General features: G+C 39.7%; 1 protein-coding gene across 6 annotated transcripts in view; it reads right to left on the bottom strand.

Moving 5' to 3' along the window:
- The window catches only part of trim33 (tripartite motif containing 33), a 150,308-nt gene that overhangs the window by 34,013 nt on the left and 98,956 nt on the right, over nt 1–17,339 (bottom strand). For all 6 annotated transcript variants that reach the window (XM_061985612.2, XM_061985613.2, XM_061985614.2 and 3 more), the window contains one exon: nt 11,322–11,481. In XM_061985612.2, the coding sequence (XP_061841596.2) occupies nt 11,322–11,481 (160 nt within the window). The remainder of the gene's footprint in view (nt 1–11,321; nt 11,482–17,339) is intronic.

Raw genomic sequence — 17,339 nt, 5'->3', positions numbered from 1 at the left:
AGATATACACTATCATCATAATACAGTCATCACACAAGATAATCACATTGAATTATTTACATTATTTATAATCCAGGGTGTGGAGGGGGGCGCCGGATGTAAGTGTCAAAAAGACAGCCAAAAGAGTTTGATATGAGAATAAATCTAAAGTTAAAATATAGGGTAAAAATGCACCCATTTGCAGGAAATGTAGTCTTGATTTTCAAAATTTTCTTTCAAGGCTTGCATGTCTACATTAAAACATTCTTCTTCATACTGCATTAATATATGCTATTTTTAAACTTTCATGCAGAGATTTTTTTTAAATGTCTCAAAAAAAAATTCAGTGTTGACAGCTAGATTTTTGTGGACATGTTCCATAAATATTGATGTTAAAGATTTATTTTTTTGTGAATAAATGTTTGGAATTAAGTTCATGAATCCAGATGGATTTCTATTACAATCCCCAAAGAGGGCACTTTAAGTTGATGATTACTTCTATGTGTAGAAATCTTTATTTATAATTGAATCACTTGTTTATTTTTCAACAAGTTTTTAGTTATTTTTATATCTTTTTTTCCAAATAGTTAAAGAAAGACCACAACAAATGAGCAATATTTTACACTGTTATACAATTTAATGAATCAGAAACTGATGACATAGTGCTGTATTTGACTTCTTTATCTCTTTTTTTCAACCAAAAATGCTTTGTTCTGATTAGGGGGTAGTTGAATTAAAAAAATGTTCACAGGGGGTACATCACTGAAAAAAGGTTGAGAACCACTGCCTTAGAGGGAGCGTTGCTCGCACGGCTGCGCTAGCATCACAGCTAACGTTAGCCATGCTGCTACCTCTCTGCTCGGGGAGGACGTATACGTATGTGACGTATGACGTGACGGTATGTGACGTATGACGTGACGTGTGTAAGAAGGTGCGCTTGCTGTCTGTGAGAGGGAGACACAGGACAGAGTGAGAAGAGCCTGTCGTGTAATGCCAGCAGCTAAAAGCAACTGCGTGAGAATTGTGGATGTGTTGAAGGTGTGCTGGAAAATGCGGAACGGAAATTACGGAGCAGCAGGAAAGTGGAATGTATTATTTGAATCGGTGCGTTGGAAAACACGGACCGGATCTGGATCTGGATCGGCATTTTCCCATGCCTTGCCGATACGCAATTTTTGGCAAATATCGGCAGCCGATCCACATCCCTAATACAGTGGGGCAAAAAAGTGGGAGAACTTGCACAATCGTTGGCTGACTAAATACTTTTTTGCCCCACTGTATATATACAGTATATATATATATATATATATATATATATATATATATATATATATATATATATATATATATATATATATATATATGTATGTGTGGGGAAAAAAAATCACAAGACTATTTCATCTCTACAGGCCTGTTTCATGAGGGGGGGTACCCTCAATCATCAGGAGATTTTAATGGGAGCATTCGCATACCATGGTTTATATAGGGCACAGAGTGGGTGGGTACAGGCTGGCCTAGGGGCGTGGTGATTGGCTCATGTGTTACCTAGGAGGTGTTTCCGTCTATGGCGGCATGTTGTTACAATTTCGCTGCGCTTGTTGAGGGATGACAGGTCTGGACGGTAAATAATAAACAGTTTCTCTTTCAAGCATAGGTTGCATCTTTTATTACCACTATTGTAAGGTGTGCTGGATGCAAGAATTTGCCATGTTATTGAATATTCAACATTATTGTCTTTGAGGTCCCAAATGTGTTTGCTGAGTTCTGTGGTATTTCGCAGGTTTTTGTTCCTGAAAGAAGCCTTGTGATTGTTCCATCTGGTTTTGAATTCACCCTCGGTTAATCCTACATATGTGTCGGATGTGTTAATGTCCATGCGTATTACCTTAGATTGGTAGACAACTGATGTTTGTAAGCAACCCCCGTTGAGGGGGCAATCAGGTTTCTTTCGACAGTTACATGCTTTGTTGGTTTTGGAGTCGCTCTGACTGGGGGTCGACGGCTCATTTGCAATTGTTTTGTTGTGGTTTGAGATGATTTGTCGTATATTGTTCATGCAGCTGTAGCTCAATTTAATGTTGTTCTTGTTGAATACTTTTCTTAGGTTGTTGTCGTTGGGAAAGTGTTTGTCAATCAGATTGAGGAATTTGTGTCCAATGTTCGTTGAGACGTTTTTGCTCTATGGGGGGTTGTACCAGATGATGTCGTTTCGTTTTCTGTTCTTTTTTGGCTGGTTTCCTGGCGTGGGTTCATAGGTGAGGGTGAAATTGTATCCGCTTTCATCAAGGGCTTTTTGGTACGGGGGGGTTGCTTGGTCAAATTCAGCTTTGCTAGATGACAGCATCGATAGCCTTTTATTGATTCCGGTAGGTATTCTTTTCGTGGTGGTGGGTGGGTGGTTGCTGTCATGGTGCACGTATTGGAGTGTTGTGTTGGGTTTCGTGAATGGTTGGTAGCTGTTATTTCTCAGGTTGAAAGTGACGTCAAGGTAGTTGACGGTTTGCTTGTTGGCTTCAATCGTGATCCATAGGCCGTTCTCTTTGAAAATTTGGCATATGCGCTTCTTGGTATTCTCGCTGCTCCTTGGCGAGGCGCGACACACTGCCAGTCCGTCATCACAGTAAATACCAAGGTTCAGATTGAGGCTAGCGAGCTGGGAGAGGAGGAAACTCCCAACGAGTTCACACGTTTCTGCTCCGTCAAAACTTCCCATAGTGACGTCAAATGTTGCATTGTTCTTTTTTTGCCATGGTGTACTGTTGTGGATGAGAATGGAGTTTTTTGCGTGGATGATGATGTTTCTTTCGTTGCCTGTGATTGAGTCGTAGTCTGAGGCGAAGTCTAGTGCTTGAGTCAGTAGGTCTTGCGTGATGGAAGGGTAAAATTCCTCGATATCAAAGGAGATAAAGTTGTGCTGTTGTTTGTCTTGGATGTTGTTGAACCATTTGATTACGGCTGCTGTATTTCTCCATTGGTTGAGTGGTGTTTTGTCCTTGATTTTTGTGTTGACTCTGTCCAGGATTATTTTGCTGATTTTTCCTATTTCAGATTTATTTGGGTTTATTAGTCGGCATGTTGGGTTATTTGCGAAGTTGGGTTTGTGGTCCTTCAATGTGATGAAGGCTTCCTTGTTGGCTGTGGCGTCCACCCTGTCCTCAATGTCCAGTTCAGCCGCGATCCTTTTATTTTCCAGGTGGATGTTCTGTAAGGTGTTGGGTTGCGCTTTTTTGTATGATTTGGTGATGCTTCTGTCCAGTAAGGTGTGATGTTCTGGTATGTCCATTCTGTAGAAGTTTGTGGTTTTATCGGCAGCTATGATGAGGTTGTTTACTTTCTTGATGCGCTCCTTGTCATTTTTCAGCTTGGTGAGGAGTGGGTTGCGGATTGGCTTGAATTTGACTGATTGTATAATTTTGAGCATGTCGTTCTCAAAATCCTTTAGTTCCTCAACTGTGGGTGGGTTCTTGGTAGATTTGAATCCGTAAGTTTTCTTTTGCATTCCTTTTGTTTCAGGGTGGAGGAAAAAATGTGCTTTCCACCGCATCCTTCTTAGGAAGTGTTCAATCTTTTCTATGAGCCTTAGCTTGTAGTCATTCTGCGCGGGTATGGGAATGTTCTTCGTGGAGTAGTCGATGTTGAATTTTTCCATTTCTGATCGTCGTACAATGCTCAACAAATGTCAATTTGGAGCGGAGTATATGTCTTAATAAGGTTATCCAAAAAATAGTGCTCGATACCGTAGTAGAGCGCAATATATGTATGTGTGGGGAAAAAAATCACAAGACTATTTCATCTCTACAGGCCTGTTTCATGAGGGGGGGTTCCCTCAATCATCAGGAGATTTTAATGGGAGCATTCACATACCATGGTTTATATAGGGCACAGAGTGGGTGGGTACAGGCTGGCGTAGGGGCGTGGTGATTGGCTCATGTGTTACCTAGGAGGTGTTTCCGTCTGTGGCGGCATGCTGTTACAATTTCGCTGCGCTTGTTGAGGGATGACAGGTCTGGACGGTAAATAATAAACAGTTTCTCTTTCAAGCATAGGTTGCATCTTTTATTACCACTATTGTAAGGTGTGCTGGATGCAAGAATTTGCCATGTTATTGAATATTCAACATTATTGTCTTTGAGGTCTATATATATATATATATATATATATATACATATATATATATACAGTGGGGCAAAAAAGTATTTAGTCAGCCACCAATTGTGCAAGTTCTCCCACTTAAAATGATGACAGAGGTTTGTAATTTTCATCATAGGTACGGTACACTTCAAATGTGAGAGACAGAATGTGAAAAAAAATGCAGGAATTCACATTGTAGGAATTTTAAAGAATTTATTTGTAAATTATGGTGGAAAATAAGTATTTGGTCAATAACAAAAATTAAACTCAATACTTTGTAATATCACCTTTGTTGGCAATAACAGAGGTCAAACGATTACTATAGGTCTTTACCAGGTTTGCACACACAGTAGCTGGTATTTTGGCCCATTCCTCTTCTCGAGAGCAGTGATGTTTTGGGGCTGTCGCCGAGCAACACGGACTTTCAACTCCCTCCACAGATTTTGTATGGGGTTGAGGTCTGGAGACTGGCTAGGCCACTCCAGGACTTTCAAATGCTTCTTACGGAGCCACTCCTTCGTTGCCCGGGCGGTGTGTTTGGGATCATTGTCATGCTGGAAGACCCAGCTACGTTTCATCTTCAAAGCTCTCACTGATGGAAGGAGGTTTTGGCTCAAAATCTCACGATACATGGCCCTGTTCATTCTTTCCTTAACACGGATCAGTCGGCCTGTCCCCTTAGCAGAAAAACAGCCCCAAAGCATGATGTTTCCACCCCCATGCTTCACAGTAGGTATGGTGTTCTTGGGATGCAACTCAGTATTCTTCTTCCTCTAAACATGACGAGTTGAGTTTATACCAAAAAGTTCTATTTTGGTTTCATCTGACCACATGACATTCTCCCAATCCTCTGTTGTATCATCCATGTGCTCTCTGGCAAACTTCAGACGGGCCTGGACATGCACTGGCTTAAGCAGGGGTACACGCCTGGTACTGCAGGATTTGATTCCCTGTCGGCGTAGTGTGTTACTGATGGTAACCTTTGTTACTTTGGTCCCAGCTCTCTGCAGGTCATTCACCAGGTCCCCCCAGTGTGGTTCTGGGATTTTTGCTCACCGTTCTCATGATCATTTTGACCCCACGGGATGAGATCTTGCGTGGAGCCCCAGATCGAGGGAGATTATCAGTGGTCTTGTATGTCTTCCATTTTCTGATAATTGCTCCCACAGTTGATTTTTTCACCCCAAGCTGCTTGCCTATTGTAGATTCACTCTTCACAGTCTGGTGCAGGTCTACAATTATTTTCCTGGTGTCCTCCGACAGCTCTTTGGTCTTGGCCATAGTGGAGTTTGGAGTCTTGACTGTTTGAGGCTGTGGACAGGTGTCTTTTATACAGATAACGAGTTCAAACAGGAGCCATTAATACAGGTAACGAGTGAAGGACAGAAGAGCTTCTTAAAGAAGAAGTTACAGGTCTGTGAGAGCCAGAGATCTTCCTTGTTTGAAGTGACCAAATACTTATTTTCCACCATAATTAACAAATAAATTATTTAAAATTCCTACAATGTGAATTCCTGTCTCTCACAGTTGAAGTGTACCTATGAAGAAAATTACAGACCTCTGTCATCATTTTAAGTGGGAGAACTTGCACAATCGGTGGCTGACTAAATACTTTTTTGCCCCACTGTATATATATATATATATATATATATATATACACAACCATATTATATATACATATATATGTGTATATATAATATATGTGTATATATGTGTATATATATATATATATATATATATATATATATATATATATACATACACAACTTTGGAGTCTATATAATATAATATATATATATAGTATACTATATAATATATATATACACATATATATATATAAATAAATAAATGATAAATGGGTTATACTTGTATAGCGCTTTTCTACCTTCAAGGTACTCAAAGCGCTTTGACAGTATTTCCACATTCACCCATTCACACACACATTCACACACTGATGGCGGGAGCTGCCATGCAAGGCGCTAACCAGCAGCCATCAGGAGCAAGGAGTGAAGTGTCTTGCACAAGGACACAACGGACGTGACTAGGATGGTAGAAGGTGGGGATTGAACCCCAGTAACCAGCAACCCTCCGATTGCTGGCACGGCCACTCTACCAACTTCGCCACGCCGTCCCTCTGTGTATGTGTATGTATATATATATATATATATATATATATATATATATATATATATATATATATATATATATATATATATATACCGTATTTTCCGCACTATAAGGCGCACCTAAAAACCACAAATGTTCTCAAAAGCTGACAGTGCGCCTTATAACCCGGTGCGCTTTATTACGATTCATTTTCATAAAGTTTCGATCTCGCAACTTCGGTAAACAGCCGCCATCTTTTTTCCCGGTAGAACAGGAAGCGCTTCTTCTTCTACGCAAGCAACCGCCAAGGAAAGCATCCGCCCCCATAGAACAGGAAGCGCTTCTTCTTCTACCCGCCCCCGGAAGAAGAAGAAAAAACGCGCGGATATCACCGTACGTTTCATTTCCTGTTTACATCTGTAAAGACCACAAAATGGCTCCTACTAAGCGATCCGGTTCATAAAAAGACGCAATCTCTCCATCCGCACACGGATTACTACCGTATTTCACAGCAACTGAACCGCACTGTGGAACGGGAGCACGTACGGTGAATATTCGCACCACAGGGAATGAGAAGTCATCCTTCACTGTGGTTCTAGCTTGCCATGCTAACTTCCACCCATGGTGATATTCAAAAGGAAGACCTTGCCAAAAGAGACCTTTCCAGCCGGCGTCATCATAAAAGCTAACTCGAAGGGATGGATGGATGAAGAAAAGATGAGCGAGTGGTTAAGGGAAGTTTACGCGAAGAGGCCGGGTGGCTTTTTTCACACAGCTCCGAAGGCGAACACACCTTCACTAAGACGGGCAGACAGCCTCGGACGACATACGCCAACATTTGCCAGTGGATCGTAAATGCCTGGGCAGATATTTCGGTCACAACTGTGGTCCGAGCTTTCCGGAAGGCAGGATTCACAGAACAACAGCGACACTGACTCCGATGACTTCGACGAGACGGAACCGGCCATTTTGGATACCACGCTTGCGCAACTTTTCAATTCGGACACCGAAGACGAAGAATTCGAAGGATTTACGAATGAAGAATAACTTCAGAAGGTGAGCGCTATGTTTATTTTGTGTGTTGTGACATTAACGTTCGAGCAACATTATGTTGCTATTGCTCTACACCATTTTGAATTTTACTATGTTTGTGATTGCACATTTGCGTACATTTTGGGACAGAGTTGTTAGAACGCTGGTTTTCAATATATTATTAAAGTTTGACTGAACTATCTGACTGTTTTTTTGACATTCACTTTAGCGCAGCGTTTTTTTGACATTCACTTTAGCGCAGCGTAGGCGCGGCTTATAGTCCGGGGCGGCTTATTGGTGGACAAAATTATGAAATATGTAATTCATAGAAGGTGCGGCTAATAATCCGGTGCGCCTTATAGTGCGGAAAATACGGTATATATATATATATATATATATATATATGTGTGTGTGTGTAACAATATCAATATGTATTGTGATACTCGTAATCTATATCAATAAAAATGTGTTTGATAAAACATTCAATATATTTCTATTTTCTTGGTAGAAGCGGAAGTATGGTTGGTTGGTTGCATGAACAAAGGCACTCGCTCTAACCCAGCAACGCAGGAAGTGATCAGTCAATCAGGTGACAGTATCAACTATCAAGTTAGGTTGATTCTTTGCATGGAGTGAGAAGAGAAAGTCCAAATAAAAGAAATCGTGGATGAAAGAGGAAAAGTCTGTTTTTTGGAGTTTTTTAAGATGGACCGTGGTCAGACCAATGTGGTCTGTAAACGATGCAAGGCAAGGCCGCTAATACCACACCACCTTCGCTCACCCTTTAGAGCACAGCTGAGCACTTCCTGCCACTAAACCTGCAGAAAATAGCTCTTCTCAGGTTTCTTTATGTTTACACTATTTTCTTACACTTTATGAGGCATTTCTTACACATTCCTTCATTTTAAGAGCTTATAGTTAAGTGTTCAATGTGATTTTACTATTTTATTTGACATTGTTTGAGTGTTTTCCATGCTTGTGTTGACATTTACTTTCTGCCTTAATAGCTGAGGGATTATAATCCCAGAAAGTTATATTTCAAATAAAAAACATTTTACTTGCTCCCTATTATCCATAGCTCATAAAAAATTATCGCTATGGACCGATACAAAACATTTATATCGTGATACAGTTTTCAGCCGTATCCCCCAGCCCTCGTGTGGTGTTCAGGTTTTCACCAAACCTTGTCGCGTATAGGTAGGGAGCATGTGCACAAAAGTAGTGAAGCAACCAACATTTTTTAGCCATGTTATGATAGAACATACATTTAATTATAGCTAACGTTAGTAGCTAAACTTTGCCAAATCGCTAGCTGACAACAAACAATGTTAATGTATGTGCGTTACGTGTGACATAAAGTGGGTTACATTCTCAGTTCTGGAAGAGGGTGCGATATCATGCCTAAAACACTTTGGAAAGTAAACCGCGTGAAAGTTGCAAACAGTCACTTAAAGTCGACAAACAAAGTCAACTGCTTTTGGACATAAATTTGCATTGTCATCCATTGTAAATTCCAGACTATAAACTGCAACCTTTTTCCTACGCTTTGGACCCTGCGGCTTATAAAACTTTATACAAATGTATGGATTTTTCTTTGCTAACGGCTATAATAAGTAGTTTAAAAAAAAAAAACCAAGCAGACATACTGAAAAGATGTTTTATTGTTTGCGTTATGGCGCTATCTTTTAGACGAGTTTGCTTACTGCAGGTGCTGCAGTGTCCTTCCATTTAGTGCTTACAACTGAAAGTAAAAGTGCCGTTCCGTCTTCTAGCCGTCCATAGCGTTTCTACTCGTATGGATTCTTCATTCATTACTTCAAGCAAGCAACCATACTAATAAGGTATTTTATTGTTGGTGCTATGGCGCCATCTTTTGGACAAGTTTGCTCACTGCAGGTGCAGCTGGGTGAATGTTTGCAAGTGTTTCCTGATGTTTAAAGCTTTGAACCGGAAGTTCCCTTCAATTCCCTAATTGTCCATAGCGTTTCTACTTGTATGGATTCTTCATTCATCACTCCGAGCAACGTTTGTAAGTTTTACAATATAACTAAAACAATTCTTACTTACTAAACCTTCCCATGTGGGCGTGTTTTCATGCATATTTGTACTTGCCATCGTAATGTAATGAAGCCAGCGTCGATAGCATTAGCTAACATGCTAACAGGTTTACGAGTGTCTGTGTTAGTATTATTAATTACAATAGCATTCTTTTTGTATTGTTTCAGCTTCACAAATTCCTCAGTAAATTCACAGAAACGTCACAGTGGAGTTACTGAGGTATTTGGCTGTTATAATGCCTTAAACTGGAAGTAAAACCGTCCATAGCATTTTTGCTCGAAAGGATTCTTCATTCATCATGCCAAGCAATGTTTGTAAGTTTTACTATATAACTACAACAATTTTTTCTTACTAAACCGTCCCATGTGGGCGTGCTTTTATACATATTTGTACGTGCTATCTTAATGTAATCAAGCTAGCGTCGTTAGCATTAGCTAATATGCTAACACGCTTACTAGTGTCTGTGTTAGTATTATTAACTTACAATGGTATTCTTTTTGTATCGCTTTAGTTTTACAAATTCCTCAGTAAATTCACCAAAACGTCCCCATGGAGATATTGAGATATTTAGCTGATTGGAGGGCTACCTTGCGCAGCTAGTGGGTCCATGATGCTGACTTCTGTTTTTTTTTATCAGTCGTTTTACTGCCGTGTTACAGACACCGTTGGAAACAATTAAAGTATGTAAAAAAACATATCTGTGTAAATAACTCCTTTTACAACGTATATATCTGCGGCTTATAGTCCGGTGAGGCTATTATATGGGGGGAAAATTCAAAATCTGGTGGGTGCACTCTATAGTCTGGAAAATACGGTAAATCATTATTGCTGAACAACAAGAAACGACTGTTTACTTACACAAAATAACTTTTTGTTAAGTGCAAACTAAAACAAAGTTTCAAAATAAAAGCATGGCAGTATTAATCTGCATTCTACCTAGGGCTGGGCGATATGGCCTTTTTTTAATATTGCGATATTTTAAAGGCCATATCGCGATACACGATATATACCTCGATATTTTGCCTTAGCCTTGAATGAACACTTGATGTATATAATCACAGCAGTATGATGATTCTGTGTGTCTACATTAAAACATTCTTCTTCATACTGCAGTAATATATGCTACTTTAAAACTCTCATGCAGAGAGGGAAATCACAACTAAAAAAATCACTATTTTTTTCATACGGTGTTGATCTGGAAATGTTTGCCTCGGCATTTTGATTGTGTGGGCGTGTGGCACCGAACGGAGATGTTGACGTGCGGAGTGAGCACTGTTCATTCTCTAGCAGGTGACTTTTCAAATGATGCTACATATTAGCAGTAATGCTACTTTTTATAGCAACGCTTTCGCCCCATACTTGACAAATTACGGTTGTCTGTTCGACATATTCCCACTTGAAGCCAAACCACCGCCAGACGATGGACCCCCTGCTGTTTTTTGGGGGAATTAATTCTTCCTTCATTTGTTACCAGATTCGCACCTTCTTTCTCTCGTATTACCGCTCACACGGCTACGCTAGCATCACAGCTAACGTTAGCCATGCTGCTCTTTCTCTGCTCAAGGAGGGCGTATACGTATGTGACGTATGACGTGACGGTATGTGACGTGTGTAGAAGCTGCGCTTGCTGTCTGTGAGAAGGAGAGACAGAAAAGGGCGAGGAGAGCCTGTTGTGTAATGCCAGCAGCTAAAAGCAACTGCGTGAGAACGCATACTCGAATATCACAATATAGTCATTTTCTATATCGCACAGAGACAAACCCGCGATATATCGCGTATATCGATATATCGCCCAGCCCTCATTCTACCACAGCAATTTAAAAAAATTCCCTTTTTTAACTACTGAAATGATAAGCCACTGGAAGAAAGATTTGTGCAAGTACAACAAAATGAGCTTAATGAGAGTATAGAATATGATAGAACTAAAGATATGCACATAGAGAGGAAAACAATCAAAAATCCTCCTCAAGTAAATGTGAACTGTTTATAAAGGGGTTCATTGTTGATGGGGGTACCTGAGGATCCAGGTGAGTGTGTGGAAAGTCCAGGTGAGGGGTTCATGTCCAGTGAGCCTGACTGCTGCTGCTGCTGCTGCTGCTGCTGATGTTGTTGCGTGCTGGCTGTGATGTAGCGAGACAGGAGCTGGGCCAGGTTGCTGGAACCTGCATCCTCCAGCTGTAAAGGAAAATAAAAGTATCCTTAGGAGGGTTAATAAAGAGACCATGTGACCTGTTTCAATAATAGTTGTGATGTTGCTGCCGTTTAAAGGGGAACTGCACTTTTTTCCCCCAAATTTCGCCTATTAATCACAAACCTTATGTGAGACAAGAACAAGTTTTCTTTTTTTATGCATTCTAAATCGTAAAATACAGCAAGTCGGTGGTGGCTAGCAATGCAGCTAATGGGAGTACTCTATTCCGTTCATAAAGCCCTCTAAAAAAAACATCCCAAACCCGCCAACAATGCTCAATTTACATGTCGGGACTTGAATATAAAACAAGTATTAGTGATATTTTTTTTTGTAAGCGCTAACACACAGGAACTACTTTTAGAGAGCGAACTAGCGTATGCTGCTATATTGACATATTGAGCAGCTGCATCGCCTCTGAGTTGGTGAAAGTTAATTCATCATGTCTCTCACCTGGATAGTAGAAGGTTGTGGACATAAAGCCACAAGTTGGTCAATTTTGATATCCAACTTAGACTGGGAGACGCTCGTTTGCGTCACCTTTTTTTTTTTTTTAACCCTTTGTGAAGATTATGATTAATTCTTCATGTAAACGGGAAGATATAAACATCCCATTGAAAGCAGACATTGTACAGAAAGTGATTTGATTATGTTTGTACATCGTGTTTAGCACTTAGCAATTCTGCTACATGATGCTTAGTGTTTGACTAAAGCTGCATCTGTTAAGCACCCAGCTTTTAAAACTTATAGATCATCCTACTTACATTCAGGCTCAAAAATAGAAGGTTCTGGATCATCATTTGTCCCAAAGTAGTCTTTGTTGTCTCTAATCAAGTCTGCCATGATTAGTAGTGGTGGTGTTGTTGAAGGGAAAAGTGAACGTTGTAATGTGTCTGTGAAATTAATACGCCGCCGTATGCTTAAAATAAGCAAAATATGTAAATATTACATGTTATTATGCATGTTACTACATTACATATATACTTACAGTGTGTATATAAAACATTATTGGAGGCTTTTGGATGTGTTTAGAGAGCTTTATAGGCAGAATAAAGCGACTCTCACAGGCTCCATTATTAGCGGGCTTTTACTAACGTTTATTTACGAGTTAGAATGCATAAAAAAATAAAAATATGTATTATTTTCTTACATTAGGATTGTGAATGATAAGCAAAATAAAAAGTGCAGTTCTCCTTTAAGACTGTAGAATGGACAAAAATAGTGGAAGAGGTGGTGTCTATTTAGTCAACTGCAGGGCAGAGAGCACCAAGTGTTCAGTTACAGTACAGTCCAAACTTGGACTTTTGGACTTCTCATTCAATGTGTTTTCTTTATTTTCATGACTATTTACATTGTAGATGGTCACTGAAGGCATCAAAACTACGAATGAACACATGTTGAGTTATGTACTTAACAAAAAAAGGTGAAATAACTGAAAACATGTTTTATATTCTAGTTTCTTCAAAATAGCCACCCTTTGCTCTGATTACTTTTTTGCACACTCCTGGCATTCTCTCAATGAGCTTCAAGAGGTAGTCACCTGAATTGATTTTCACTTCACAGGTGTCATAGTTTTGATGCCTTCAGTGACAATCTACAATGTAAATAGTCATGAAAATAAAGCAAACGCATTGAAATGAGAAGGTGTGTCCAAACTTTTGGCCTGTACTGTATGTTCTCCAGCACTTACTTCAAAGGTCCATCAGCTTTACAGATGCCATGTGTATGTGTGACCCATGATAGTATCAGTATCTTGTTTTACAAAATGTATTAATTTGCCTGTTTAATTTCCAGTCAAGCAAGATAGTTGATTTCCACTGGATGCATAACGACCGCAGAAGAATTCGCTAAATACTCGTTGGTCGCCGCAATACGGCGGTTCAATTTGGCTAAAATGGGCTTGTGTTGGACCGGAAGTCCGGTTTACTTTCAAAATAAAACAGTCTGTGTTCAAGGCGGATCGTATTTTACACTTTGAAACATGAAGTCAACTTGTCAACGGTCTTCAGACGTAATTTCACCTCGCTGACACAACTGGATGAGGACATGCTGGTTTTGGAGGTCCAAACTCAAGGAATCATATTACAGGCATATCCTGGACAGCTATTTGAGGGGATGTGTGATGCATTAATATTGTATATCCACACTGCAAGTATGTGTGTGTATATATATATATATATATATATATATATATATATATACACACACACACACACACACACACACACACACACACACACACACACAGGTAAAAGCCAGTAAATTAGAATATTTTGAAAAACTTGATTTATTTCAGTAATTGCATTCAAAAGGTGTAACTTGTACATTATATTTATTCATTGCACACAGACTGATGCATTCAAATGTTTATTTCATTTAATTTTGATGATTTGAAGTGGCAACAAAAGAAAATCCAAAATTCCGTGTGTCACAAAATTAGAATATTGTGAAAGGCTAATACAAAAAAGGGATTTTTAGAAATGTTGGCCAACTGAAAAGTATGAAAATGAAAAATATGAGCATGTACAATACTCAATACTTGGCTGGAGCTCCTTTTGCCTCAATTACTGCGTTAATGCGGCGTGGCATGGAGTCGATGAGTTTCTGGCACTGCTCAGGTGTTATGAGAGCCCAGGTTGCTCTGATAGTGGCCTTCAACTCTTCTGCGTTTTTGGGTCTGGCATTCTGCATCTTCCTTTTCACAATACCCCACAGATTTTCTATGGGGCTAAGGTCAGGGGAGTTGGCGGGCCAATTTAGAACAGAAATACCATGGTCCGTAAACCAGGCACGGGTAGATTTTGCGCTGTGTGCAGGCGCCAAGTCCTGTTGGAACTTGAAATCTCCATCTCCATAGAGCAGGTCAGCAGCAGGAAGCATGAAGTGCTCTAAAACTTGCTGGTAGACGGCTGCGTTGACCCTGGATCTCAGGAAACAGAGTGGACCGACACCAGCTGGACTGCTGCTGAGTGGTCCAAAGTCATGTTTTCTGACGAAAGCAAATTTTGCATTTCCTTTGGAAATCGAGGTCCCAGAGTCTGGAGGAAGACAGGAGAGGCACAGGATCCACATTGCCTGAAGTCTAGTGTAAAGTTTCCACCATCAGTGATGGTTTGGGGTGCCATGTCATCTGCTGGTGTCGGTCCACTCTGTTTCCTGAGATCCAGGGTCAACGCAGCCGTCTACCAGCAAGTTTTAGAGCACTTCATGCTTCCTGCTGCTGACCTGCTCTATGGAGATGGAGATTTCAAGTTCCAACAGGACTTGGCGCCTGCACACAGCGCAAAATCTACCCGTGCCTGGTTTACGGTCCATGGTATTTCTGTTCTAAATTGGCCCGCCAACTCCCCTGACCTTAGCCCCATAGAAAATCTGTGGGGTATTGTGAAAAGGAAGATGCAGAATGCCAGACCCAAAAACGCAGAAGAGTTGAAGGCCACTATCAGAGCAACCTGGGCTCTCATAACACCTGAGCAGTGCCAGAAACTCATCGACTCCATGCCACGCCGCATTAACGCAGTAATTGAGGCAAAAGGAGCTCCAACCAAGTATTGAGTATTGTACATGCTCATATTTTTCATTTTCATACTTTTCAGTTGGCCAACATTTCTAAAAATCCCTTTTTTGTATTAGCCTTAAGTAATATTCTAATTTTGTGACACACGGAATTTTGGATTTTCATTTGTTGCCACTTCAAATCATCAAAATTAAATTAAATAAACATTTGAATGCATCAGTCTGTGTGCAATGAATAAATATAATGTACAAGTTACACCTTTTGAATGCAATTACTGAAATAAATCAAGTTTTTCAAAATATTCTAATTTACTGGCTTTTACCTGTATAATATAGTAACAGACACCTTCATATCAATATGTAATATGTACAATATACACACTGCAAGTATATATATATATATATATATATATATATATATAATGTAGCAACAGACACCTTCATAACAGGATGTAAATGTGCAATATACACACTGCAAGTGTACCGGTATATATATAATGTAGTAACAGACACTTTCATAACAATATGTAATATGTACAATATACACACTGCAAGTATATATATAATGTAGTAACAGACACCTTCATAATAATATGTAAAATATACACACTGCAAGTATATAAGTACCCTTGCTCCTGATGGGACTAGTTAGCGCCGTGCATGGCAGCTCCCGCCATCAGTGTGTGAATGTGTGTGTGTGAATGGGTGAATGTGGAAAATAGTGTCAAAGCGCTTTGAGTTCCTTAAAAAAAGGTAGAAAAGCGCTATACAAGTACGACCCATTTACCATTTACCATATATATATAATGTAGTAACAGACATTTTCATAACAATATGTAATATGTACAATATACACACTGCAAGTATATATATAATGTAGTAACAGACACCTTCATAACAATATGTAATATGTACAATATACACACTGCAAGTATATATATAATGTAGTAACAGACACCTTCATAATAATATGTAATATGTAAAATATACACACTGCAAGTATATATACAATGTAGTAACAGACACCTTCATAACAATATGTAATATGTACAATATTTACAGTATTTTGGTCATTTTAGGGACAAGCGGTAGAAAATGGATGGATGGATAATCAATCCCAGACCTAAATTCGCATTTATTTTCATTTCCATAGCAGTGCACGTCTGACTTCTGGAGGAAGTGCTAGCTGTCCCAAGTCTTGACCTAGTGTGGACCACTACTTTATGACCAGGATGGAGACAACCTACAACCTTCTGCTCGCCCCCAATGGACTGGACTCTGACATTATGGTGAATGATGTCATTGTGGTTTGTTTTCGAGGTAACTGTGATTAAGGGCTATATGAACATACTTTGATTGATTAAAAACAAAATTACCTCACTAAAGGAGTAACCGTAGCTTTTCTTCACCTGTGCCTTTCACACAAAACACAGTGAAGCGAGATATTAAGGAAAATTACAAAAAAAAACCTCCTTAGGACAATTGCTGCCAACACAAGCGAGCGGGAGTCAACTTCACGCCGCTACTTCTGGTATTGCCTTACGCAGCTGGCATCCAGATTCTGTCTCAGTCCTGATGCTACTTTTAAGGACAGGAAATTGCCAGATTGATTCTGCCGTCCGTCAGACTTTTTTTTTTCTTTTGCAAGCATTAAGGTCAAAATACTATTTATTGAGGGTGGTATGGCATTTATTAAAGAAGAGGACACTTTTTGCCAAAATACAATCAATAGACTAGGCCCCCTTAGGAGCCCAGTCTAGATTGTATTTTTTTACTCATCTTTTTCCCCAGCGTTGACCTTTTTCCCCATCTTTTACGGGGCGCCTTAAAATGGCGACCCATCAGCATTCCTGTTCTGTAACCCTGTATACTGTTTGTTTTGTCTAATCTTGAACGGGTTTGTGCTGAAAACAAAGTTTCGTTGTACTTGTGCAATGACAATAAAAACTTATCTATCTATCCAGTCCTGTAAATTCCAGACTATAAGCAGCTCTTTGAACCCGGCGGCTAACAATTTATGGATTTTTCTTTGCTGACGGCCATAAAGTAAATAGTTTTCATTAAACACATGCAAAGACACTGAAATGGGGTGTTATTGTTTGTGCTATTGCGCCATTTTTGGGACAAGTTCGCTCACTGCAGATGCAGCTGGGAGAATGTGTTTCCTGCTGTTTAAAGCTTTGACCCGGAAGTAGATGTGCCGTTCAGTTTCCTAATTGTCCATAGCGTTTCTACTCGTACTGCTTCTTTATTTGTCACTCCGAGCAACGTTTGTAAGTTTTACAATATAACTAAAACAATTCTTACTTACTAAACCATCCCATGTGTG

This window comes from Nerophis lumbriciformis, linkage group LG23 (genome assembly GCF_033978685.3).
Source record: "Nerophis lumbriciformis linkage group LG23, RoL_Nlum_v2.1, whole genome shotgun sequence".
Taxonomy (NCBI): Eukaryota; Metazoa; Chordata; class Actinopteri; order Syngnathiformes; family Syngnathidae; genus Nerophis; species Nerophis lumbriciformis.
This window is presented reverse-complemented; position numbering and strand designations above follow the sequence as displayed.